General features: G+C 42.2%; 2 protein-coding genes across 4 annotated transcripts in view; both read left to right on the top strand.

Annotated features, from left to right (window-relative positions):
- Positions 1 to 14,409, top strand: part of ccdc150 (coiled-coil domain containing 150) — a 30,361-nt gene extending 15,952 nt beyond the window's left edge. For 2 of the 3 annotated variants that reach the window (XM_037546513.1, XM_037546514.1), the window contains 13 exons: positions 2,829 to 3,006; positions 3,243 to 3,311; positions 3,397 to 3,489; positions 3,643 to 3,726; positions 4,720 to 4,818; positions 4,895 to 5,019; positions 5,233 to 5,359; positions 6,496 to 6,687; positions 7,913 to 7,981; positions 8,202 to 8,333; positions 9,590 to 9,676; positions 10,975 to 11,151; positions 14,094 to 14,409. In XM_037546513.1, the coding sequence (XP_037402410.1) occupies positions 2,829 to 3,006; positions 3,243 to 3,311; positions 3,397 to 3,489; positions 3,643 to 3,726; positions 4,720 to 4,818; positions 4,895 to 5,019; positions 5,233 to 5,359; positions 6,496 to 6,687; positions 7,913 to 7,981; positions 8,202 to 8,333; positions 9,590 to 9,676; positions 10,975 to 11,151; positions 14,094 to 14,237 (1,576 nt within the window). In that variant the 3' untranslated portion in view covers positions 14,238 to 14,409. The remainder of the gene's footprint in view (positions 1 to 2,828; positions 3,007 to 3,242; positions 3,312 to 3,396; positions 3,490 to 3,642; positions 3,727 to 4,719; positions 4,819 to 4,894; positions 5,020 to 5,232; positions 5,360 to 6,495; positions 6,688 to 7,912; positions 7,982 to 8,201; positions 8,334 to 9,589; positions 9,677 to 10,974; positions 11,152 to 14,093) is intronic. The other variant, XM_037546515.1, reaches the window with a different exon arrangement.
- Positions 14,410 to 16,932: 2,523 nt separating this feature from the next.
- On the top strand, positions 16,933 to 23,568 carry smco4 (single-pass membrane protein with coiled-coil domains 4). Its single transcript, XM_037546464.1, has 2 exons — positions 16,933 to 17,307; positions 21,521 to 23,568. The coding sequence occupies exon 2, from the start codon at positions 21,590 to 21,592 to the stop codon at positions 21,767 to 21,769; it is 180 nt and encodes a 59-aa protein (XP_037402361.1). The 5' UTR covers positions 16,933 to 17,307; positions 21,521 to 21,589; the 3' UTR covers positions 21,770 to 23,568.
- Positions 23,569 to 25,000: the final 1,432 nt, after the last annotated feature.

Consider the following 25,000-nt stretch of genomic DNA (forward strand, 5'->3'; position numbering starts at 1 on the left):
GTAGGGTGTCCTGATTCTTGTTGAGATAGAGGGGTAGGGTGAGGCGACTCTCCAAATTGAGGTTTTTCAGAGACTACAAACAGAGTGTTATGAAAAAAAAGAAAAACAAGATGGACCACAAGAAACCAAAGAAACCCACAAACGTGAGAATTTTCTCAGTTACAAATTTCAATAACCGCTGTGTGATCTTTTGATATTTTGGTTGTTTTTTTTTTTCATAACAAGCATAAAAAAATCAGTACTAGCATGCTAATGTTTCGATAGCTAGCTCGCTAACTTTCCTGTTCCACCTTAAATAGTCCAGCAGTTCCGACGCCTGAAGCGCCAGAATGTACCTGCTGTTCTGTTTAAGGTGGAACTCGAAAATTAGAACAAGAATCTGGTGAATATCTGACTTCAGCTTCATATCACTAAAGAATTAGGCAGGGGGGTAACAGTGTAACAGTGAGGCAGGCAAGCAGAAGGAAAGAAAGATGGAAAGAAAGGAAGAAAGACGGAAGGAAAGAAAGGCGGAAAGAAGGGAAGAAACATGGAAGGAAAGAAAGACGGGAAGAAGGGAAGAAAGACGGGAAGAAGGGAAGAAAGACGGGAAGAACGGAAGAAAGACGGGAAGAAGGGAAGAAAGACGGGAAGAAAGACAGAAAGAAACATGGGAAGAAGGGAAGAAAGACGGGAAGAAGGGAAGAAAGACGGGAAGAAGGGAAGAAAGATGGAAAGAAGGGAAGAAAGATGGAAAGAAGGGAAGAAAGACACAAAGAAGGAAAGAAAGAAAGACAGACAGACAGAAGGAAAGAAACACAATGAAAGAAAGAAAGAAAAAAAGACAAAAAGAGACAGACATAAGGAAAGAAAGACAGACAGACAAAAGGAAAGAAAGACAGATAAACAGAAAGAACCAATTTAGTGATCCCAGAAGGAAATTGTGCTGTTTCAGTACCGAGACATTTAATTACACATAAACTTACATAAACTATGCAGAAATAGAAATAAATCTAGACAGAAGTTAAAGTGCAAGAAAAATAAAATAAAGTATAAAAGCATCAATTTACATATTTACATGCCATGAGACAGATTTGCTGTATTAACAGACAGCAGGCACTGAGTGGTGTGAGGTCTAACAGCACATATAGACATGACTAACTTTGAGTTGCATCAATACTGTAGTGTAAAGTGCATAGTGAAAAGTGTCATTACAGTAATAGTTGTGATATATTGCACAGCGTGTATTAATCAGAGAGGAGATACAGTGATGTGGTTCAGCACAGTTCAGACAGCAGGAGATCAGTACCGTCTCTGCAGTAAGGAGAATTATGTGGTTCAGCACAGTTCAGACAGCAGGTGATCAGTACCATCTCTGCAGTAAGGAGAATTATGTGGTTCAGCACAGTTCAGACAGCAGGTGATCAGTACCGTCTCTGCAGTCAGGAGAATTATGTGGTTCAGCACAATTCAGACAGCAGTTGATCAGTACCGTCTCTGCAGTCAGGAGGATTATGTGGTTCAGCACAGTTCAGACAGCAGGTGATCAGTACCGTCTCTGCAGTCAGGAGAATTATGTGGTTCAGCACAGTTCAGACAGCAGGTGATCAGTACCGTCTCTGCAGTCAGGAGGATTATGTGGTTCAGCACAGTTCAGACAGCAGGAGATCAGTACCGTCTCTGCAGTCAGGAGAATTATGTGGTTCAGCACAGTTCAGACAGCAGGTGATCAGTAACGTCTCTGCAGTCAGGAGGATTATGTGGTTCAGCACAGTTCAGACAGCAGGTGATCAGTACCGTCTCTGCAGTCAGGAGAATTATGTGGTTCAGCACAGTTCAGACAGCAGGTGATCAGTACCGTCTCTGCAGTCAGGAGAATTATGTGGTTCAGCACAGTTCAGACAGCAGGTGATCAGTACCGTCCTGCAGTAAGGAGGATTATGTGGTTCAGCACAGTTCAGACAGCAGGTGATCAGTACCGTCTCTGCAGTAAGGAGAATTATGTGGTTCAGCACAGTTCAGACAGCAGGTGATCAGTACCGTCTCTGCAGTCAGGAGAATTATGTGGTTCAGCACAGTTCAGACAGCAGGAAATCAGTACCGTCTCTGCAGTAAGGAGAATTATGTGGTTCAGCACAGTTCAGACAGCAGGTGATCAGTACCGTCTCTGCAGTCAGGAGAATTATGTGGTTCAGCACAGTTCAGACAGCAGGAAATCAGTACCGTCTCTGCAGTAAGGAGAATTATGTGGTTCAGCACAGTTCAGACAGCAGGAAATCAGTACCGTCTCTGCAGTAAGGAGAATTATGTGGTTCAGCACAGTTCAGACAGCAGGAAATCAGTACCGTCTCTGCAGTAAGGAGAATTATGTGGTTCAGCACAGTTCAGACAGCAGGAAATCAGTACCGTCTCTGCAGTAAGGAGAATTATGTGGTTCAGCACAGTTCAGACAGCAGGAGATCAGTACCATCTCTGCAGTAAGGAGAATTATGTGGTTCAGCACAGTTCAGTCAGCAGGTGATCAGTACCGTCTCTGCAGTCAGGAGACTCGCTGCAGAGAGACTGGTCTCACTGTCTGAGACTTTGTGTGATAATTTAGGCATTACTAACTACATAAGCTTCCATTACTTGTGGCTACATTAGCCACATCGCTCCAGTAACAAACTAAAGAAACAAACTTAGCACGTCTTGGCTGATTGTCAGGGTGAAATTGGGTAAGGCTGATCTTCTGCAGGACTGTCCCTTCAAAGGCGCTGACCCCTCATGACCTTTTCCTTGAATCAGTGATTATATACAGTTTGAGAGACATGATCAGCAACCAGGCAGGTGTGTTGGTTTCCCCTAAACAGTGATGCTCTGAGGGCGGACCATGCCAAACTGCAGCAGAGCTCAGCCGTTGCCCTGGAGACAGCGGCCTCACATCAGGACCTGCTGGACCGAACCATCGAGCGACTGCGCGGGGAGGTCAGCAGCGCCGTTAAAGAGAGAGAGGCCATGCAGAAGGAGACGGATGAGGCAAAGGCCGAGGTGAACACACTCTGGGCATAAACACAAACACAGACATAAGCAGTGAACTTTTCAGTTATTTCTGAGAAGTTAAAGGGCTCATATCCTACATTTGTATGCATTTATGCTTTTTTCTGACATGCACTTTTGATATCTGTGTGGTTTTATCAGCCATAAGTCATTTTGCAGTGCTGTGAAAAAGTATTTGCCCCATACCAATTTCTTTGCCCCCTCCCTCTCCCCCCTCTCTCTCTCAGGTGTCTGCTGTTGTCTCTAAGCTGCAGAGGGAGCGGGGGTCTCTGGAAATGCAGCTCTCTGAGCTCCAGGTTCAGATTCACAGATGTGTGTATGTTTGGTGCTGTAGGTGCAGATGTTCGTCCAGTCTGACTGTGTCCTGCGTGTGATTGACAGGTGGAGCTGTGTGAGATGAGCTCCGCCCTGCAGAAGAGAGAAGAGGAGAACAGGGGGCTGATGGGAAGACTGGCAGCAGTGCAGCACCAGCAGGTATAAGATCACAAGTTAGAAGGTCAGTGGGGTCAGAGTGGCCTGCAAGTGAGTGTAGAACCATGTGTTAACTCATGTCTCTCTCTCTCTCTCTCTCTCTCTCCCTCTACCTCTCTCTCTCTCTCTTTCATTCTGTCTCTCTCTCTCCATCAGTCTTCTCAGCAGCAGGTAGAGCAGATGTTGAGGGAGTTGATGGACAGCAAGAACAAGCTGACCTACGAGAAGGGCAAACTGCAGGTCTCTCTCTTTTTCTCTCTCTCTCTCTCTCTCTCTCTCTCTCTCACAGTTTCATTTCATTTTATTGGCAATTTAAATTTCTTTTGTCAAAGCACTGTAACAATCATCTATATAGTAAAAGTAAGTAAGTAAATAAATAAAAACAAAAGTGCAAAATATATTGATATATAACTATACAACAATTAAGAAGGGAAAGTGTTAATGAATAATACAAAAGTGTATACATATATATATTAACAAAACATATTCTATTTACTATGTGTCAGGTATATAACAATACATATATATATAAAAGTAAGTAAAAGAAAAGGTTGTTCTTTGGTGGTCACTCTCTCTCTCTCTCTCTCTCTCTGTCTCTCTAACACCATCCATATTAAAGCAGAAGATGAATTATTTCTTTTACTGTTTGTCATAAAATTCCAGTTGTTGGGTCACACAGCTGATCAGTCAGCTTGGTTGTTGCCGTGCCAACAGCAGAGATGACAGTGATGGTTGAGGGAGTTCACAAAAATCAGACCGCGAATAAAATAATGTTCTGCATTTTCACAATTCAAATTGTCAAATTGTGTTTGGTTTGCTAGATCTTGATTTCTTTTATAGTAGGGACAGTCGTGGGCTGGAGGTTAGGGAACCGGCCCTGTGACCAGAAGGTTGCTGGTTCGATCCCCAGAGCCGACAATACATGACTAAAGTGCCCTTGAGCAAAGCACCTAACCCTCAGCTGCTCCCCGGGCGCTGCGGATAGAGCTGCCCACCACTCCGGGCATGTGTGCTTACTGCCCCCTAGTGTCTATGTGTGCATTCACTAGTGTGTATATGGTGTTTCACTGCACAGACAGGATAAATGCTGAGATGAAATCTCCCTGTTGTGGGACTAATAAGGGTCTCTTAATCTAATCTAATCTTAAATTGAAAGATTTAGATTTAGCCACGCCCCTTATGTTTGCACATGACTATATCTGATCTCCAGGCTGTATATTTGTTTGTCTTCAGACTGAAGTGCGGCAGCTGGGGGCGGAGCTAAAGGCTATGGGGGCGGAGCACACAAAACAACACCAAAGAGCCTCGTCCGGGGAGAACAACTACACACAGGTACACACAAATGATCATTTATACAGATGAAACACATTTACACACATTCTCACTGCCCCCTCTCTGACCGCTGAAGGTGGCCGCTGTGTATGAAGCACTGGACTCAGCTCAGCTGGACAACAGGAGCCTGGAGACAGCCTTACTGTCCAAACTGTCCACACAGGAGACGCTGCAGCAACACCTCAGCGCACTCAGAGAGAGGTTAGAGAGAGGTTATTCATATTTTATATGAATAATAATAGAACCACTGCCTTTACTAAAGAACCCTTTAAGAACCATCTTTTTTAAGTGAGTGTGGTACCACATTTCTGTTAGAGCTGGTCAGGTTCTGAGAGTGACCACAGGACTGCTAGCATGGGTGATGTGATTAAAGGGACTGGTGGGTGTGTCTCTGTGCGTGAATGATGTCATCAGGGAGGCGGAGCTACAGGAGGCAAGGGAAGAGATTGGCCACTTGGCTGAGCAGGTTGACACCCTGAGGCAGCAGCTGCACCGAGAAAAGCATCACAGGAGGAAGTCGGCTCAGCGGGGCGTGGCTGAGGTACTCCCTGATTGGTCAGCGCCTCTGACCTCACAACAGCTCAGTTAGACTTGTTTAATTATTTTAGCACAAGTTAAAGTGTAAACAGTATTGATGCGCAAAAACACACAGAAGTGGAATATACATATTATTTATTTACATTTATGTTCATATTCATATTTATACTTATATTTATACTGAGAGTCCTCAACTCGTTTGGATGATTTAGTTATTATTTTTTTATTGCTTTTTTAGTTGTTTTCTTTGTTGATTTATTATTTTTATTGTTACTATTATTATTATTATTATTATTATTATTATTATTATTATTATTATTATTATTGATGTCATTTATTTGATTTTGTTTATCATTGCAGCTGCCGTGTTAGTTTCTATTTGACTTTTTTACCCTACTCATTTGCTTTTTTTTATTTCTACTACTTTATTTTTTATTAAATTTATATTCGTTTTATTTGTTGTTATTTCTGAATTTTATTTGCATCATTTTTATTTATCTTATGTACGGTTTTAACATGATTTTTCTTGTTCAGTTTCTTTACTACACCTTTTCTGTCATAAACTATTTAAAGTATTATAAAATAAAGTATTATTTATTTATTATTTTCGATCCTTTTTAAACAGTGCTGGGCCACATTGTTAATAAGGGTCAACCTCAGTGTACTCCCAAGTTTAAATAAAGGTTAATTCATTTATTGATTGATTGATACTCAGTTTTTCATTATGTATAGTCAGTCTTTCATTTGTGAATTTATGTATTTTTTTATTCATGTATTTTTAAATCTGTAGTATGAATTATATTTAATTAAATATTATATTTGCTCATATGTTCATTTTTTTCCAGTGTTTTTGCCACATCGTCTGTGGGAAACACTTAAGAATTGTAATAAATTCTGCACATTTTAAATTCTATCTTAATTTTAATATTAATTTCTATTTGTTTACCACATTTGGAGTTTAACATCTTGGAAAATGTTCCATAACTTTTGCATTTTCATTTTAATTTTTTATTACAATAGGAAAAAACTGATTGTGCATTCAATTTTTAGGTGGGTCGGCCAAAGTTTTGACTGTATATACTGATCTGCTCATTATTTGTCCACTTTTCTCCCATTTTAATCTCTCCTCCTATCTGCCAGCTGAAGAAAGCACTTGAAGATGCGTCCAGCAGGTCAGGTGACCTGTCACGAGCCAATCGGGAGCTGCGTGAGAAAGTGTCTGAGCTGGAGAACCTAGTATCCAGTCAGAGGTCCAGAATTAAAGCCCAGAAAGCCCAGCTAAAGCAGCACCTGGACAGCAGAGTGGCCCTGAGCAGCTCTCAGAGAATGAGGGTGTGACACGTAATCTCTATTCACAGCAATTACTGCCCTAATCCTACATTCATTATTATTATAACTGTGTTTAAATGTGCGGTGTGTAACATTTAGAGTGATATATTAGCAAAAATGAAATATAGTAAACAAACCCATTTTTTCATTTGTTGGCTGAGAATGAGCCCTTCAAATCTGCAGAGGAAGCAGCTCCTCTTCCATCAGAGGCTGATAAAGAAGATGAATCAGTGGTTGATGTCGGTGCTGGCTGCTGTGAGAAGTTTGAGAACCCAAATTTAGACAAATGGAGGATCAGATTTATTATTTAGCAAGAAAAAGTGAGAGAGTGAATCCTCGCCGTCAAAGAAGAGAAAGAAAACCTGACGACCGCTGTAGGTTCTACTACACGCTTGGAAAGGGAGGGGTGAGGGAGGGGGATTTCAGTTGGGTGCAATATGCAGCCTCACCACTAGATCACTAAATCTTACACACTGCACCTTTAAACATAAAAGGTGCCGTTTTAAAGGGCCCATATTATGGAAAACTGAACTTTCCTCACTTTCTTCAACCAGTGTGTAAACATAGTTTAAATGCCATCCGTAAACTAAGCCGTAAAAGCAGCAGAACAGGAACCAACTAATTTGGATAAATTAACCTATACAGGCTGTTCTGCTGTTCTGTACAGTTACTCAGAGCGGTTTGGTGTGAAATGGTTCAAATGTCTTCAGAGAAGCTACATGAGTCTTCTGAATTTATATGGAATGTTGATGATGGAAAACAGTGGAAAATCTGAAACAATTAGTTTTCTTTTGGAACTATTTTGCCTCACAGCGCCCTGCATGTATCCCTCCACCACGAATGGATTTTTTAAAAGTGAGTTCCTGCCCAAAAGGTGTTCATAACCAGTTTATTTTAGAGATGGACATCCGGTTCCTATCACTGTTTCACACCAAACCACTCTGAATAATCTCAAGAACTTAATCATGCAGATATTTAAGTATGTATCTATTTATTTACCCAATTTAATTATGAAATTTATTCACTCTCCACTTCTCTGAAGAGATTTTGTGCAGTTTGTAGCAAAACTTAAGGCTAGAATTCAACCACGATGTGACCACTGGTTCTCACAAATATATATATATATACAGAAAATACACACACAGACGCTCACTAGTCAAAACTTTTCTACAGAAATGGGTCATTAGTGATGATGTAAAGGTAAGGAAATCTGTTTGTGTTCCTGCAGGAGTTGGAAAGGGAGATAAAAAGCCTTGAGAGCTCGAAGAATGAATATGAGAGGAGGTGTTATGAACAGGTACCTCAATACAGCCACATATACACAAAACACACAAACACAAAACAGTGTTTTGGATTATGTGACTGAACATAGTCTGACGGCTCATGACAGCATATGACTGAGTACAGTGTTCATTTATAAAGCACATTTCAGGCACAAAGGCCGTTCAGACTGCTTTACGTAAATAACAGCAGCTTTTAAAAACAGTTGTGTGTGTGTGTGTGTGTGTGTGTGTCAGTCTCAGGCATTTCTGCAGGTGCGCAGTGAGATGGCAGATCTGCAGGCCGAGTTGCAGATTCTGTCCTCCAGCCAGCAGGGGGAGCTCCAGGCAGAGAGGACGCTCAATCGCACACTGCAGGAGAAATGCAAAGTTAGTTCTCCATCTCCAAACTCAGCCTTCAAAAGGATTTAAACCAATTAGACGTATTTACTTCAAAAATAAATAAAAAAAAAACCAGCACAATCTGCTCAAGAAAACCACTTGTTTTTTGTTTAATACTGAACTTAGTGCACCAGACTGGGTGTTTGGTTGATTCTAACTTGGGTCGCAGCCCAAACGTTAAGAAAAGCCATTTTGTCCCACTTCAACAAAAATCTAGCCAACTTGGGAGCCCCAACACTTTATATCCATTTTACTGAAGTAATGTTTTTCCATCTTGGCTGTAAATATGTCCTCAGTATGTGCTGATGTCCTAGTAAAGGCTAAAAAAAAATATATATATATATATATATATATATATATATATATATATATATATATATATATATATATATATATATATAGGCAAAAAAAATGCAGACTTATTTACTCTGCTTTAATCTGTAGCTCAGCTATAGCTGCTTTTCTCACATCTCTAGCAGGAAACTTTCCCTTAAGTTTAGAACAGTTTCTGTAAAATCTCGCCCAACGTTCGACTTTTAATGACCAGTTTCTTGATCAAAATTTCCTGTTTCATCTTAAATGGTGAGAGAAGGTAACTGCCTCACCATTTCAGGTGAAACAGGAGAATTTAAACAAGAAACTGACTTTAGTTTCACAGCCTTTTAGTGTGTGTCAGTTTCTCCCTGCAGCTGGAGTTATAAATAATAGGTCCAAGTCATCGATGTTCATCTTGAATCTTTCTCTTTGCCCTTTTGTTTAGCTACTAGCGAAGCGAGATTGTTGTCTGCATTGCTATGGTGTCGCCGTCTGATTTCACTCATGCACAGACTGAGAAATCCGAAAGAAATCAGAGTCAGAGTTCACAGCACTGAGAAATATGATTATTCAGCTAAAATCCAGCCTCTTTATCAGATTTCTAGACCTTAGTCTGATCTAAGAAATCAGAGTGTGCTGTTTACAGGACCCTTTTAATAATCATATAATTGCAGAAATCTGGTTATGATCAGATTATTGAGGGCATGTAAACACTTTCAAACATTTGAGGGAAATTCCATAAAACCACAGTAAGTTGGGGGAGTGAGTGGCTTTTACAGTCCACAAAGGTGGGTGGAATGGTTTTAGAATTACTGGCCTAGTGGAGCTTCTACCTCAGACTAAGAGCTGAAGTGTGTGTGTGTGTGTGTGTGTGTGTGTGTGTGTGTGTGTGTGTGTGTGTGTGTGTGTGTGTGTGTGTGTGTGTGTAGATTCTGGAGGAGTGGGTAGTGAAGTTAAGTGCAGAGAGAGATGAAACAGAGCTGAGGATGAGGGAGGTCAGCCAGGAGTCTCAGCAGGTACATCTACCATCACACTAAGCATTTACATTGAGCTAGGCTTATGAGGGCGTTACATGCAAAATCCAGTAGAAATTAGTCAATATTTACATAACGAATGCTTTAGAAGTTGTGAATAATCATAATTATCAACTGAGTGCATATCAGTAAAGCAGCACTATGTAGGATTTGGAGATTTAGAGCCCCCTCTGGTGGAAACATGTAGCTGCCTACAACATGCAGCGGTACATTTTGTATCACCGGTTGTGCTTAGGACCCCCACATATAGAGGAATCTGACTGTTGTGAGTGCATTGAAGGAGGATTCAAAGAGAACTCAGTCAACACTAGGTCGCGTCTTCTGGGGATGTGGGTTCCGAGGATTTTGAGATCATTTGAGGACCTTCTTTTTGAACTTGTGCTTTTGACGTTAATACAGAAAGACGTACAACATGGTGTGAAAAACTCTCCGCTGCTCTAGAGTCCAGTGGCGGCGCTTTACACCACTGCATTCCACGCTTTGCATTGTGCATTCCAGCTGCTCGGCCATGGAAACCCATTCCATGAAGCTCTCTACGCTGTTCTTGAGCTGATCTGAAGGGCACATGAAGTTTGGAGGTCTGTAGTGATTGACTCTGCAGAAAGTTGGTGACCTCTGTGCACTATGCCCCTCAGCATCCGCTGACCCTGCTCTGTCATTTTACGTGGCCGACCACTTCGTGGCTGAGTTGCTGTCGTTCCCAATCGCTTCCACTTTGTTATAATCCCACTGACAGTTGACTGTGGAATATTTAGTATTGAGGAAATTTCACGACTGGACTTCTCGACGACGATCTCGGCACCACGCTGGAATTCACTGAGCTCCTGAGAGCGACCCATTCTTTCACTAATGTCTGTAGAAGCAGTCTGCAGGCCTAGGGGCTTGGGTTTATACACCTGTGGCCATGGAAGTGACTGGAACACCTGAATTCAAAGATTTGGATGGGTGAGTGAAAACTTCTGGAAATATAGTGCAAGTCAAATCAACATGAGGTAACTAAGAATTTCTTACGATGATGACATTCGCCGGGATGCTCTTTGAAAATGCAACCACTGGACTGACCCAACTATAGACCACACCTCTCTTGACTTATTTAGAGAACACTTTATTTGGCTGTTGACCTGCAGATAGAATCAACCACTGAAATAAGCTTAGAAAAATTCTCAAAAGAAAGTTTTAAGTAAATAAATAGGAGAATGTTTTGGTCCCCAATCCTGAGCGCCTTTTTAGTTTTTTGCATTTCACTCCATCCTTCATCCGTCCCACTCTTCTGTCCGCAGATTTCAGAGAACCTGCAAGAGGCGCACAGCTGGTTCTGTTCCAAGTTTGACAGCCTGAACAGTGAAGTGGAGCAGAACAGGGTGGAACCTGAGGAGCATCCTGAGTCCAGAGGGAATGTGAAGGACATCCCAGCTCCAGGGCAGGATACTGGCGAGATATCCTCCAGTAACGGCTCGGTGAGTTACAGCTACGGTTTAGGATCTGGAGGAGAATCTAATTCACACGTTTCCTTAATTTTAGAATTGGAACTATATAGATTAGCATGATGATAACTGCAGGTCTAAATCATCACGCACTCGCCTCAGACCCTTTGTTGTTGTTCAGTTGATCTAAGCTGTGTTCAGACTGCCAGCACAAATCTGATTTTTTGGTGTATCCAGATTGGATTTTGGCTTTGTTCACACAGCAAGTAAAAAAGTGGCCCACGTCTGATCTTTTTCTTCATATGTGACACAGATGTGTTTGTGTGAGTGTGAACAGATAAACACACTGAATCTGACGTCCTCACTTCCGATCTGAGACACTGTCATATGTGGTACTGAAATCAGACACGTATCCGATCTGTTTACGTCTGGATGAGCCACATGAAGCAGCGTGAAGCTCTGTTCTTTTGCGTATACGGGTCAGTTTAGGAGCTGATCTGTTCAGACTGATGTCGCATTCAGATCACATTTAAAAGATAGTGTAAACAGCCAAACAAAAAAATCTGATTTGGTAAGAAAATCAGATTTGGCCTACTGTGTGAACACAGCCTTTGATGGTCTAGACAGAAACAAATACATGAAATCTGGCTTTTGTGAATCGGATGCAAACCACATTTGGAGGTGGTTTAAACTGGTATCCAATCAGGTTTTTACAGACGCGTCGCAGTCTGGACGCTCAAATTGGATTTCACCGTGATTCAGAAGATTCGGAGAGTTCTGAAGAGTTTGGAGGGCGAGATGATGCTCCTCCATCTCTCCTGCATAAGCGTTTGAAATCCACATCAGCAGCATAGCTATGTAGTTATTGACGCCTGTTTTGTTACCACGGTAACCCATACAGACAGACTGGTGATGTCTGGAAACACAAATCCGATCTGATCTCTCATAACAGAGCGGACAGTCATCTCCAAAGATATGACTTGAGAATCCAACAAATCCAACTCCCCTGCAGCCTTATAGACTTGATTATGTGGTTTCGGACACTATGATACACCGTTATCTATAAACAGGGACAAAAGTGCATTAGCATGAAGCTAAAAACAGTAGCATCAGCTTGAATTTTGTCTGTACTTTCATTCATTTTTCTACATAACTTTATGTAACACTCATTTTCACTCTAATACACACCTAACAGTAGTAACTGGTTTTCACAGGTAACAGTGCCTGTTTTTCCTAGATAGATCACTGAGTGTGTTTACATGCCCTTCATTATCCGACCATTATCAGATTTCAGGCGTTATCTGATTGTACGAGTGGCCGTGTATACAGCCTGCCCTGATTGCTTATATCAGATTAAGGCCTAGAAATCTGATTAAGAAATCTGATAGAGGCCGGATTCGAGCTCAGTGTATGTGACTCTTACTCTGATTTCTTTCGTCTCTCTTCATCTCCACATGTGCAGTGTTTAACAAGCACAAAACATTTGCAATGAACAATTTGAACATTCTTCATCTTCTAGACCCCGTCCATCCATCCATCCATCCATTCTCTTCCACTTCTCCGGGGTTCGGGTCATTGGCAGCATCCTAAGCAATGAGGCCCAGACCTCCCTTTCCCCAGCCACTTCCACCAGCTCTCCAAGGGGGATTCCGAGGCGCTCCCAGGCCAGCTGGGCGATATAGTCACGCCAGCGTGTCCTGGGTCTTCCCCAGGGTCTTCTCCCTGGTGGACTTGCCTGTGACACCTCCCGAGGGAGGCGTCCAGGAGGCATCCTAACCAGATGCCCAGACCACCTCAGCTGGCTCCTCTCGACGTGAAGAAGCAGCGGCTCTACTCCGAGTCCCTCCCGGATGACTGAACTTCTCACCCTATCACTAAGGGAGAGTCCAGCCACCCAAAATTATTTTAACTTTCCTTTGATATTAGCCCATTTCACAATGCACTGAACAACAATCCCCAGCATGCACTGCAATGTAATGTGCGCTCCCACCATCCTCCACCAACGACAGTCTATTTGACAGTGGTTACATCTCAATTCTACCACACCAGTCACGTCACCAGACACACTAGCTGCGATTTAGCGGCAGTTAAACCAGCATAAGCACTATAAACACTAAAACACTCAGGAACGGATCACAGTTCATGAACTTACAGCAAAGAAAAGATGCCAGGTGTTCAGTTCAAGCGCATAGGTAGGTTTAAGAGACATATATTTATATGTACACACACAAATATTGACACCCTGGGTAATCAAGAGCAAAATGATTAGTAAAAAATGTGAATTATTTATTTTTTGGAAATTTTCATTCAAAATATTAGTACTAATCTAACCTTTACTTCACTTATAATGATCAGCCACATTACTGAACAACTCCATGCGCTTTGATGCGAGTCTGTGGTGATTTAGTCGGTTAGCATAATGCTAGTAGGTGAGGTGTTAGCTTTTATTACTTGTTAGCTACGTCGTCCTCGTATCTCCAGCTCTAAAAATCCGACCTGGGTCACTTTATATGTGGTTCTAGATCAGTCGCGTATCCGTTTCGTGGCTGTGTGACCTTAAAGTGACGCTCAGATCGGAATTCATGTGCTGTTTTCCCACTGCGCATCATCCAGAGTTACTCTGCCAGCAGCAGCTCATCTCACCTTTTCCTCCTCCGTCTGGCTCTAATAACGAAGCTGAGAGCTGATCAGAGTTAAGGATCTTCTCAGCGAAGCTCGTTCTGCTCGTTAGTTTGTGCTGATGATGCAGTGATTCAGTCACGTGACGTTACTGAGTAGGAGGAGCTCATGAGGGTCATTTCAGGCCACTGGTTCACCACATTAAAGACAGGTTTGAGTCACTGACCTAAACGCGTGTGAACCGTCGTGTTAGAGGTCGGATTTGAGCAAGAAATCGGATTTGAGCAACGTGGCCTGTAATGTGAACGCAGCTTATGTTTGTTTAAATAGGGAGTGTTGTGCTGTTCTGTGTTCAGGTCCTGCTGTGCGTTGCGGAGCCAGAGCTGGAGCGCTGGGCGTCCACCCTGCAGCGCTGGGAGACGAAGAAGGAGCTGGCCCGCATCGCAAGTGGACACAAACGTATAGGACGCAGAACACACTCAACACACTCACTAATGTAGCACACGCCCTCATATACAGCCACACAGGCAAAAGTTATAGATCCCCCAGGCCAATAGCATGTTTTGTTGACACACTTAAATATGACACTGGATCAGAGTCTTTAAACACCTCAGCGTCGCTGGACTGAGAACCAAAAATATACAGCCAGCATCCTGTGGGCGCGTCCTGTGACCACTGATGAAGGACTAGAGGATGACCAACACAAACTGTGCAGCAGCAGATGAGCTATTTACATCTTTATATCTACAAGGTGGACTGACGAGGTAGGAGTGTCTAATAGAGTGGACAGTGAGTGGACACACTGTTTAAAACCTCCAGCAGCACTGCTGTGTCTGATCCACTCGCACCAGCGCAACACACACTAACACACCACCACCACGTCAGAGTCACTGCAGTGCTGAGAATGACCCACCACCCAAATAGTACCTGCTCTGTGGAGGTCCATGGGGGTCCTGACCACTGAAGAACAGGGTGCAGAGAAACAGATGGACTACAGTCTGTAACTGTAGAACTACAAAACCCATCTATGTGGTCAGTGGAGGTGATAAAGTGTACAGTGAGTGTAGAAACGAGGAGGAAATAGACGTGAATGTGTGATGTAGTTGAATAGTTTACTGTATAATATGAAATGTGTGAGCTTTTCTATGAGGACATTCCAGTAAACAACTACATGCATATTCTGTTATTATATCTGTGTGCAATGTTTATCCTTTAGCAGCGGTTGCTGTGTTTGTGGCTGCGTATGAGCTGTAAGTGGTCAGTCTAGCCTCATTGTCCACCCTGTTCCAGCAAATGTGTAATTTATTGACATTTCTCTGCATTTATAATGAAAACAAGTCATATTTCTCTAATACAAAACTATGTTTATTGTATATATTATCATGTACAGGAGTCAACCGAATCAGCATATTTAATATAATATCAAAGTCAGATCAAAGCCATTTTTGATGTTTTTTTAATTGTTTTTTTTTTATTTCATCATTTGTAAATGTTTGCTGCTTTTATATTGTGTGCTCTTCTAATAATCAATAAACCAATAACTAATAACCGGCCCAAAATTCCTATAATAATTATAATTATTCGTGTTTTCTGTCATCCTAATAATTATTCGAAACCTGTGAAGTTTATTTTCCTGACAACATTCATATCAAACGTTTGAAAAGTTTCAGGTTTTATGAGAAAAAAAGAAGCTTTTTTCATGTATTTAATTCATTACTTCAGAAGTGCAAGTAAACGTATATATTAGGTCAGTGTAAATAAAAATAATTACAAAAAAATCACTGCACTTACGTAATATTTCTGAGAGAAATATTAATAAAACTCCAAAACAAAAGAAAGCTGTTTATTTGTTTATTCGTTGTAAGTAAAGAGAATAATGTTTACACGGTCAGGGTGGAAATTGAGAAGATTAGAGAAATAAACAGATCAATTTACCAAAATTGATATCAAGTGTCTATAAATGTAAGGTGGCAGTAAAAGGACAGTTTTAGCAGTTTTGGGATGTTTTGAAGTCACAATAATATTTTATACAGCTTTAGTTCACTTAGAACTCGATTAGATACAGCCATTTACTGATAATGAGAAGGTTTGACACAATTATGACTTAGTATCTCAACATTATAATTATGACAGTCTCTTATAATTATGACTTAGTGTCTCATAATTGACTTATCTCATAATTATGACTTAGTGTCTCATAATTAAGACTTAATATCTCATAATTGAATTAGCATCTCATAATTATGACTTAGTATCTCATAATTGACTTAGTATCTCATGATTATGACTTAGTAGCCCATAATTTACTTAGTATCTCATAATTATGACTTAGTAGTCCATAATTGACTTAGTATCTCATAATTGACTTATCTCATAATCATGACTTAGTGTCTCATAATTGACTTAGTATCTCATAATTGACTTATCTCATAATCATGACTTAGTGTCTCATAATTGACTTAGTATCTCATAATTGACTTAGTATCTCATAATTATGACTTAGTATCTCATAATTGACTTAGTATCTCATAATTATGACTTAGTAGCCCATAATTGACTTAGTATCTCATAATTATGACTTAGTAGCCCATAATTGACTTAGTATCTCATAATTGACTTATCTCATAATCATGACTTAGTGTCTCATAATTGACTTAGTATCTCATAATTGACTTATCTCATAATCATGACTTAGTGTCTCATAATTGACTTAGTATCTCATAATTATGACTTAGTAGCCCATAATTGACTTATCTCATAATTGACTTATCTCATAATCATGACTTAGTGTCTCATAATTGACTTAGTATCTCATAACCATGACTTAGGATCTAATAATAATGACTTAGTGTCTCATAATTATGATTTAGTATTTCATATGTATGGCTTAGTATCTCATAATAATGACTTAGTGATTTAGTATTTCATATGTATGGCTTAGTATCTCATAATTATGACTTGGTATCTCGTACTTATGACTTACTATGTCATAATTGTGGTGTTTATGACTTAGTAGCTCATTTTTATGACCTGCTTTCTCCTAATTATGACTTCCTATCTCATAATTATGATCATTATGACTCCAGTGGCTTCCATGGTTTATTTTTAGGGAGTCACTTTTTTTTGATGACGTGTACGAAAGCCCCCTCCTCCGCCGGTGGGGGGCGCTGCTCCGCTCCGCCCGCTCTGCTGCCACGTAAGGGATCTTAATCCCGGCTCAGCGGCGGAGGGTCCCGGTCCCGAGCAGCGGGGGTCTGCAGCAGCGCCTGCTCGGAGACGCGCGCAGTAAACCCGGCCGAGCGGACAGACGCGCGCGGTGTCTTTCGGATTGTTTTTTACGACCACGTGGTCCGTAGCGCACCGGGCACGGCGCGTGCGTCTCGGCTGTTACTTTTTTGTCCTCGCGCTCTCGCCGTACTGCGCGAGCACCGAGCTCCCAACTTTTCCCTTTCGCTGCAGAGCAGAGGAGGAGCGCACGAGGGGCGCGCGGCGCGGAGTTCACGCGGAGCGGAGGGGAGAAACTACAGATAGAAGCCCGATAGATAACTTTAATGGCAGCGCGAGAGCGAGGTGAGGCACGCGCGCGACTTCTGGCACGTTCCACTGGGGGAGTGAGTGTGTGTGTGTGTGTGCGCGCGCGTGTGCACGGTACCGTGTGTGTGTGTGTGTGTGTGTGTGTGTGTGTGTGTGCGCGCGCGCGCGCGTGTGCACGGTACCGTGTGTGTGTGTGTGTGTGTGTGTGTGTGTGTGTGTGTGTGTGTGTGTTTGCTTACCTAGTTCCCACCAGGCGCCTCAATGTATCTGCTGCACCATTTAAGGTGGAACGGGTAATTAAGAAAAACACCTCCTGTGAAGTTGGTGGCACAGAATCAAGCTTTTCATGCTTCTGCCTTTATTTATTTATTTGTTTTTGTTTGTTTTCATGTAAATCAACAAATAAAAACGCGTCGCGCGCCCACCTGTTGCGCTATTCTTAGTTTGTGGTGGGAGATTTTGAGCTGAACCAGCAGCAGAGAGGCGTTTGGGGCGTGTTCCAAACCGAGACCAAGTCTCTTACGTAGTGCACTATTTAGGGAGCGAGAGTGACGCTCTATCCCAGAGTTCACGCTCCCTGTTTTAGTGCACTTTCTGGCATGTCTCTCTCTTTTTTTTATTTTTATTTTTTTTAAAGACCAGGGAAGGTTCTTCAAAGGTTCTTTAGAACAGGGAGTGCTTGTATCTAGAACCAGGAGTTCTGCATAGAACCATCTGCATGCTTAAATGTTTCTGTGCATGGTAAAATTGACAAGTGGTTCTTCTCTGCTTTGAGGATGTGTTGTATATGGGTTTAAACAGCACCTTTTTGAAAATGGTTCTAGATAGCACCAAAAAGCGTATGTATGATGCCAAGCTTGAACCCTTTTTGGTGCTATATAGAACCATATACAACACTTTCTCCATCAGTAACATGCGAAGAACCCTTTAAGTGTGAAATTCCGTTGTCTTTACTGAAGAACCATCTTTCCCGCGGGTCAGCATGCTGAGGATGTTCTGATGCGCACTTTGGGAATATTGGGGAAGAACGCTAATGATGATGTGAGGAAGTTCTGGACTGGACTGCTCTTTTAAATAAGACACAATGCAGATACAGAGCAGCCAATCAGAACAGGGAGCTCATTTACATACGTGAATATTCATGGATAACGTCTGTAGTTAGCATGAACGTCTGTAGGTGTTTTGCTTTTTTGCACAGTTTAAAGGCTCCTGTAACCTTTTTAATTTGGGTTAAAATTACAGGTTAATGGTCCAATCAAAATGCTCCAAAATTACTATGAATAAATCATTTCTACATTAACTTTCTAAGGTTTGTGTGTGTATATAGCAAAATAGATATGTACAGGAGATTTTTCGATAAGTCTAGTTAAATAAGCGTGTGTGTGTGTATATATATATATATATATATATATATATATAATCATAATATAAAATATCATAATATTTTTTAATTTATATTTTATTACACGTGCACATATTAGAACTGGACAGTTATCAGTTTTGTTATAAATTATGTTAAATAAGCTTTTATGAGTTTATCCTGTATATCGTCAGTACTTAAAAACACTGGCCTATTAATGTTTTATTAAAAAAGAGCATAATTAGTTCTGTTTAATTGGATTGTGTACAGCGTAGAAGGTGTGCGTGTGTGTGTGTGTGTGTACACACGCAGACCGTCCCTGAGGGTGTCGGTTAGACGTCTGTCCCCTCATTGCGCTGTTGGACTGATAACGAGTGTGTTATGGTGTTAAACGAGTGTGTTATGAGACCCCGCGGTCTCGGTCAGTCTGGGTCAGCAGCTCCTGCCTCAGCGTGGTCAGTGACTGCGTTGGTGCTCTTACAGACGATCTGACGTTCTTCAGCGCTGATGTTCTCTCAGCGATTGTGCAGTGTTTGTGTTCTTTACTCCACATTGTTTAGTAGAACGCAGAGCCGGAGCCGCCCAGTGCTGACCCGCCCCACATCCTCCGCGGGTCCAGACGCTCACTCCCAGTTCCTGTTTGTCGGGCGGTCTGAGTGGGAATTCGGGCCTGGAGAGTCTGTCTGTCTGTCTGTCTCCCCTGTCTCTCTGTCTGTCTGTCTCTCTGTCTGTCTGTCTCTCTGTCTGTCTGTCTCTCTTTCTGTCTGTCTCTCTTTCTCTCTCTCTCTCTCTTTCTCTCTCTCTCTTTCTCTCTCTCTCTATCTCTCTCTCTCTCTCTCTCTCTCTCTCTCTGCGTTCTTCTTGCTGGCCTTTGCACGGTTGCCATGACTACAAGTGTGGAGTTTCTGCAGGAGCAGAATGGGGGGAAAATTACTAATTTTCCAGGACTGACTCTTCACAAACCAAATATCACTGAAATGATGCTGAAATAGTTCAGTAGAAACTCGGCATCCAGAGTGGCAATAATTAGGGGTCCAAGCACTGAATGGCTGAGGTGTATTAGTTTTTGATTGGATGATCCTTCTTCCTCCTTTTGATCTTCGTCTTCCTCCTCTTCGTCTTCTTACTACTCTTCTTTGACTTCTTCGTTTTTGTTCTTCCTCCTCTTCGTCTTCTTCCTCCTCTTCTTTTTCTTCTTCCTCCTCTTCTTTTTCATCTTCTTCCTCCTTTTCATCTTCGTCTTCTTCCTCCTCTTCTTTTTCATCTTCTTCCTCCTTTTCATCTTTGTCTTCCTCCTCCTTCTTCCTCCTCTTCATCTTCTTCCTCCTCTTTGTCTTCTTACTACTCTTCTTTGACTTCATTTTTTTCTTCCTCCTCTTCGTCGCTTGCTTCCTCCTCTTCTTTTCTTCTTCTTCCTCCTCTTCGTCTTCTTCCTACTCTTCTTCTTCTTCTTCTTCGTCTTCTGTTGTTCTTCTTGATTTTCTCCTGCATCACCTTCTCCTGTTCCTTTTCTTCTTGTCCTTTTTTCTTCGTCCCCTCCTTTTTTTGTCGTCTTCTTTTCCAGCACTCCTCTTTTCTTCTTCTCGTCCTTTTTCTTTTCATTTATCATCTTCACCACGTTCTCCTTCTTTTTCTCTTTCTTGTTCTACTGCTTCTTTTTCTATCTTTTCTTATTCTGTTTCCTTGTTCTCCTCCTCCTTCTACTATTTTCTTCCTTCTTCTCTTCCGCTATTTTTCTTATACTCTTCCTTTTTTTCGTTTTCATGTTCACCAACTTCTCCTCCTCCTTGTCTTCCTCCTTCTGCTCCTCTTTCTTCTTGTCCTTTTTCTTTTCACCTCCCTTTTCTCTTATGCTTCCTTGTTCTTTTCTTCTTTTACTCGATTGTCCTCCTTCTTCATGCTCTTCTACACCTACTTGCTCTTCTCCTTCCTCTCCTCCTCCTCCTCCTCCTCCTCCTCTGTATCATTTTCTTGTGGTCAACCTGCTCCGCCGCTTCCTCTTCACCCTTTTCTTCTCCTTCTCCTGAGTCTGAATAACGTCAGGCACCTAAATTTAGGAGTTTTCCTGAAATCGAAGTTCAGATAAACGAATATGCTCCTGTGTGTTTTATATTCCAGCCTATTTATATCTCCTCACTGTCAGATCAAATCTAGAACCTCCTTTTATGTTTATTTATACACCATTTGAAAAAGCCTGCTGCCCTTTAGGTTGTGTAACAGTCATGAAGAACAGATGCAGAAAAACTTGCATATCATTGGACATTATAAGTTAAAGGGAAAAAGTCCACCGGTATTAAAAAATGTAAAAAGTCAAGATGTAAACCGAGCAGTTCAGAGTGGTTTGGTGTGAAACTCTCTGTTCTAGATAAACTTACTGATTCAGAACTGTTCACAGTGGTGGTGATAGGAACCAGACGTCCACCTCTGAAAGTTCCTACAGTAAATGGATCTGAATTCACTGCCTATTGACTGAGACGCTGTTTTATGATAGTTTGGAGAACTTAAACTCCATTCACGGTGGAGGGATACGTGACATGCAGGGCGCCCTGTGTCCCCAAAGAAAACTGATTATTCCAGATTTTCCGCTATTTCCCATACTCAACATTCCATATAAACTCAGGATACTCGTGGAGGTTCTCTGGTGGTTCTGGATGGTAAATAAAATGTTTATATCTGTGTTGTCGTCATGGTGACCCCTGGTTCCTATCACCACCACTGTAAAGACATCTGAACTATTTCACACCAAATCACTCTGAACTGCTCTGTTTACCTCTCACATGCTGGATCATGTAGGAATTTCGGAAAATGGGTGGAGTTGCACTTTAAGTACTTGGTGTTTCAATGAGGCCATCAGTATGTTGGTCATGTCTCTTTCTCTGCTTCCTGCAGGTGGACCGTGCTGACCGTCTCCGCATGTGTGAACACCTTCAGCTCCGAGGTGGATGTGTGTGAGGCACCATGCGGCAGCTGAAAGGAAAACCTAAGAAGGAGTCGTGGAAGGATAAGAAGGAGAGGAAGCAGGCCATGCAGGAGGCGCGAGAGCAGGTGGCCACCGTGGTCCTGCCCACGCTGGCCGTGCTAGTCCTGCTCATCGTCCTCTTCGTTTACGTGGCGACCAGACCGGGGGCCGTCCAGTAGAACCAAAACATCTCTCTCTCTCTTTCTCTCTCTCTCTCTCTCTCTCTCTCTCTCTCTCTCTCTCTCTCTCTCTCTCTCTCTCTCTCTCTCTCTCTCTCTCTCGTTATGCCTTATACAACATAACACCACACGGGTGGATCAGTAATGAAATGTTAGCATTAATTTCACCAAATACGTTACTTTTGTTGGATTATGTCAACCAGAACTCCCACAGAACCTCATCGGGAGCTGTGATTGGTCAGCACACAGGAAACAAATGCTGTGATTGGTTTGAATATGGAAATGTCTTTTTTTTTTTTTTTTTTTATTTAATCAGTGTTGCAAAGAACAGTATGGCTGTAATGGTAAACAGTGTGCAAGACACTTAGGGCTGTGTCCCAAATGGCTCACTAATGGATAGGTTGGAGGGCTCATTTGCATATTTCCGTCTTCGGCAATATCAGTGTTGTGAAGGACAACGTTGCGAAACTAATTGTTATATGATATGATGCCCTATAGTTCTGTGTCCCAAAATGCTTCCTTGAGCATCTAGTGCACTAGTTTGTGATTGGTTAGAGGGCTTATTTGCATATTGCAGCCTTCTGCCATATCAGTGTTGTGAAGGCCAACATTGCGATAACGATTAATCGATATATCATGCAGCTCGATCTGGCTGTGTCCTAAAATGCTTCCTATTGGACTCGTAACACACTATTTCAGTGTAGTGCACTATTTATTTTTTATTTTTATTTTTTTTATTGGTTGGGGGGCTCATATGCATATTGCAGGCGTCTGTAATATCCGTATCGCGTTATATCATCCAGCTCTATCTGGCTTTGTCCCAAATTACTTTCCTGTTGGACATCGAGTGCACTATTTGGTTGCAGTGCGCTAATTTGACGTTCATTTGCACAGCATAGTCATGAAGATTAACAGTTAACTCACCTTATGTTGTGCAGCACTATTGGGCTGTGTCCTGAATGGCTCCCTTTTGGGCATCTAGTGCACTATTTGGGTCAAGTGTGCTGTGTTTCAGGTGGTCAGAGCACTCAGTTTCGTATTGAAAATGGACAATAACAACTAATAATGTATCGTGCAGCGCTATAGGGCTGTGTCCCAAATGGCTCCCAGTTGGGCATCTAGTGCACTACTTGGGTCAAGTGTGCTGTTTTGCAGTCGATTATAGTGCTCACTTTCTTATTGCAAAGGACTAACGTTTAGCAAACCATGCATTGTGCAGCGCTACAGGGCTGTGTCCCAAATGGCTCCCCTAACGTCTGAAGCACTATTTTGGTATAGTTCACTACTTCTTGATTAGCTGAAGGGCTCATTTGCATATCACGATGCTGAGCCTTGCAATACTGATAACGATTGAACAGTCAGTGGACAAACTGTTATTTATTTACGTTTTTTTTGGACCGTGTGAAGGATTCTCTCTCTTATTCGGATCCAGCTGGACTTGCCTCTGCCTGACCGAGTGACTGTGGCGGCCGCGTCGGCCCGGACTGCGTTTACAGGGTTTCCACTTCCATGCCAAAGCGCCTGAGACTTCAGGACTGCACCGCACACGTACACACACACACACACACACACACACACACACACACTTGGACGCTTGACCATGCTGGAATGGACATCAGTGGACTAACAGGGCTGATCTTTCCCAAGTAGCAATGTTTAAAGGGGAGTCTTTACTGAAGTGGCTTGGTGTGAAATGGTTCAGATGTCTTTACAGTGGTGGTGATGGGAACCAGGCGTCGCCATGACGACAACACAAATACAGACATTTTATTTACCATCCAGAACCACCAGAGAACCTACATGAGTCTCCTGAGTTTATATGGAATGTTGATGATGGAAAATAGTGGAAAATCTGGAATAATCAGTTTTCTTTGGGGACTATTTTCCCTCACAGCACCCTGCATGTTATGTATCCCTCCACCATGAATGGAGTTTAAGGCCAAAATCTTCCCAGAACTGTCGTTAAACAGCGTCTCGGTCATCAAGCAGTGAATTCATAACCATCTCATGTAGGAACTTTCTGTGAGGAGCTTTTAGAGGTGGACGTCTGGTTCCTATCACCACCCCTGGACTTCCCCTTTATATTAAGCCCATTTTGTTCACATGGTGTAAAGCAGTGTTGCGGAAATACCAAAAAAAAGCAAAGAAACGATTGACATAATTGACCAGCAGGCCGAAGGGTCACATTCGAGCCGATGGTCAGTTTAGATCAAACAGCAAAGTTTAATTTCTTCTTATTTTGACATTCAGCTTGGAATAATGTATAATATATAGTGAATTATGAATATCATGTTATTCTAGTGTGTAAAGAGATTTTCTCAGTGTAACTTTCCTTAATGAGCCCCCCTCTCCGCCCCGCCCCACCCCCTTATAGATTCACATCAATGTGCCTTGATTAAATCGTGTGTCTGAATGGTTCCGATTGTATACATGTGCACTCACTGGTCATTTATCAGCTCCACTGACCATGTAGTTTTGCTTTGTAGTTCTACAGTTACAGACTGTAGTCCATCTGTTTCTCTGCGCCCTGTTCTTCAGTGGTCAGGACCCCCATGGACCCTCACAGAGCAGGTACTATTTGGGTGGTGGGTCATTCTCAGCACTGCAGTGACACTGATGTGGTGGTGTGTTAGTGTGTGTTGGGCTGGTGCGAGTGGATCAGACACGGCAGTGCTGCTGGAGTTTTTAAACACTGTGTCCACTCACTGTCCACTCTATCAGACACTCCTATCTCGTCAGTCCACCTTGTAGATGTAAAGTCAGAGACGACAGCTCATCTGCTGCTGCACAGTTTGTGCTGGTCGTCCTCTAGTCCTTCATCAGTGGTCACAGGACGCTGCCCACAGGAGGCTATTTCAGTGCTGAGAATGACCCACCACCCAAATAATACCTGCTCTGTGGGGGTCCTGACCGCTGAAGAACAGGGTGCAGAGAAACAGATGGACTACAGTCTGTAACTAGAAGTACACAGTGCTCCTATATGGTCAGTGGAGCTGATGAAGTGGACAGTGAGTGTGTGTGCAAGCCTTTAAGCTTTTCCAGCTGGCTTTGGATTCTAAAAGTGCCTTAAAACCTTTAAATGAATTGCGTAGAATGAATGAGTTTATTAAAAACAAAGAGAACTGCTGCTCCGACTGTTTCTGTGTAAATTCATTCCTTTTTATTGTGTCTTAAGGCCTCAGATTTGGCCTTGGTCCTTTTCTTCAACAGCAGCACCATCTAGTGGTGGAT

Source organism: Pygocentrus nattereri, chromosome 17, assembly GCF_015220715.1.
Source record: "Pygocentrus nattereri isolate fPygNat1 chromosome 17, fPygNat1.pri, whole genome shotgun sequence".
NCBI classification, from domain to species: Eukaryota; Metazoa; Chordata; class Actinopteri; order Characiformes; family Serrasalmidae; genus Pygocentrus; species Pygocentrus nattereri.

Coding starts and splice junctions, on each gene's coding strand:
- smco4 (XM_037546464.1), top strand. CDS start 21,590: ATGCGGCAGCTGAAAGGAAAACCTAAGAAGGAGTCGTGGAAGGATAAG.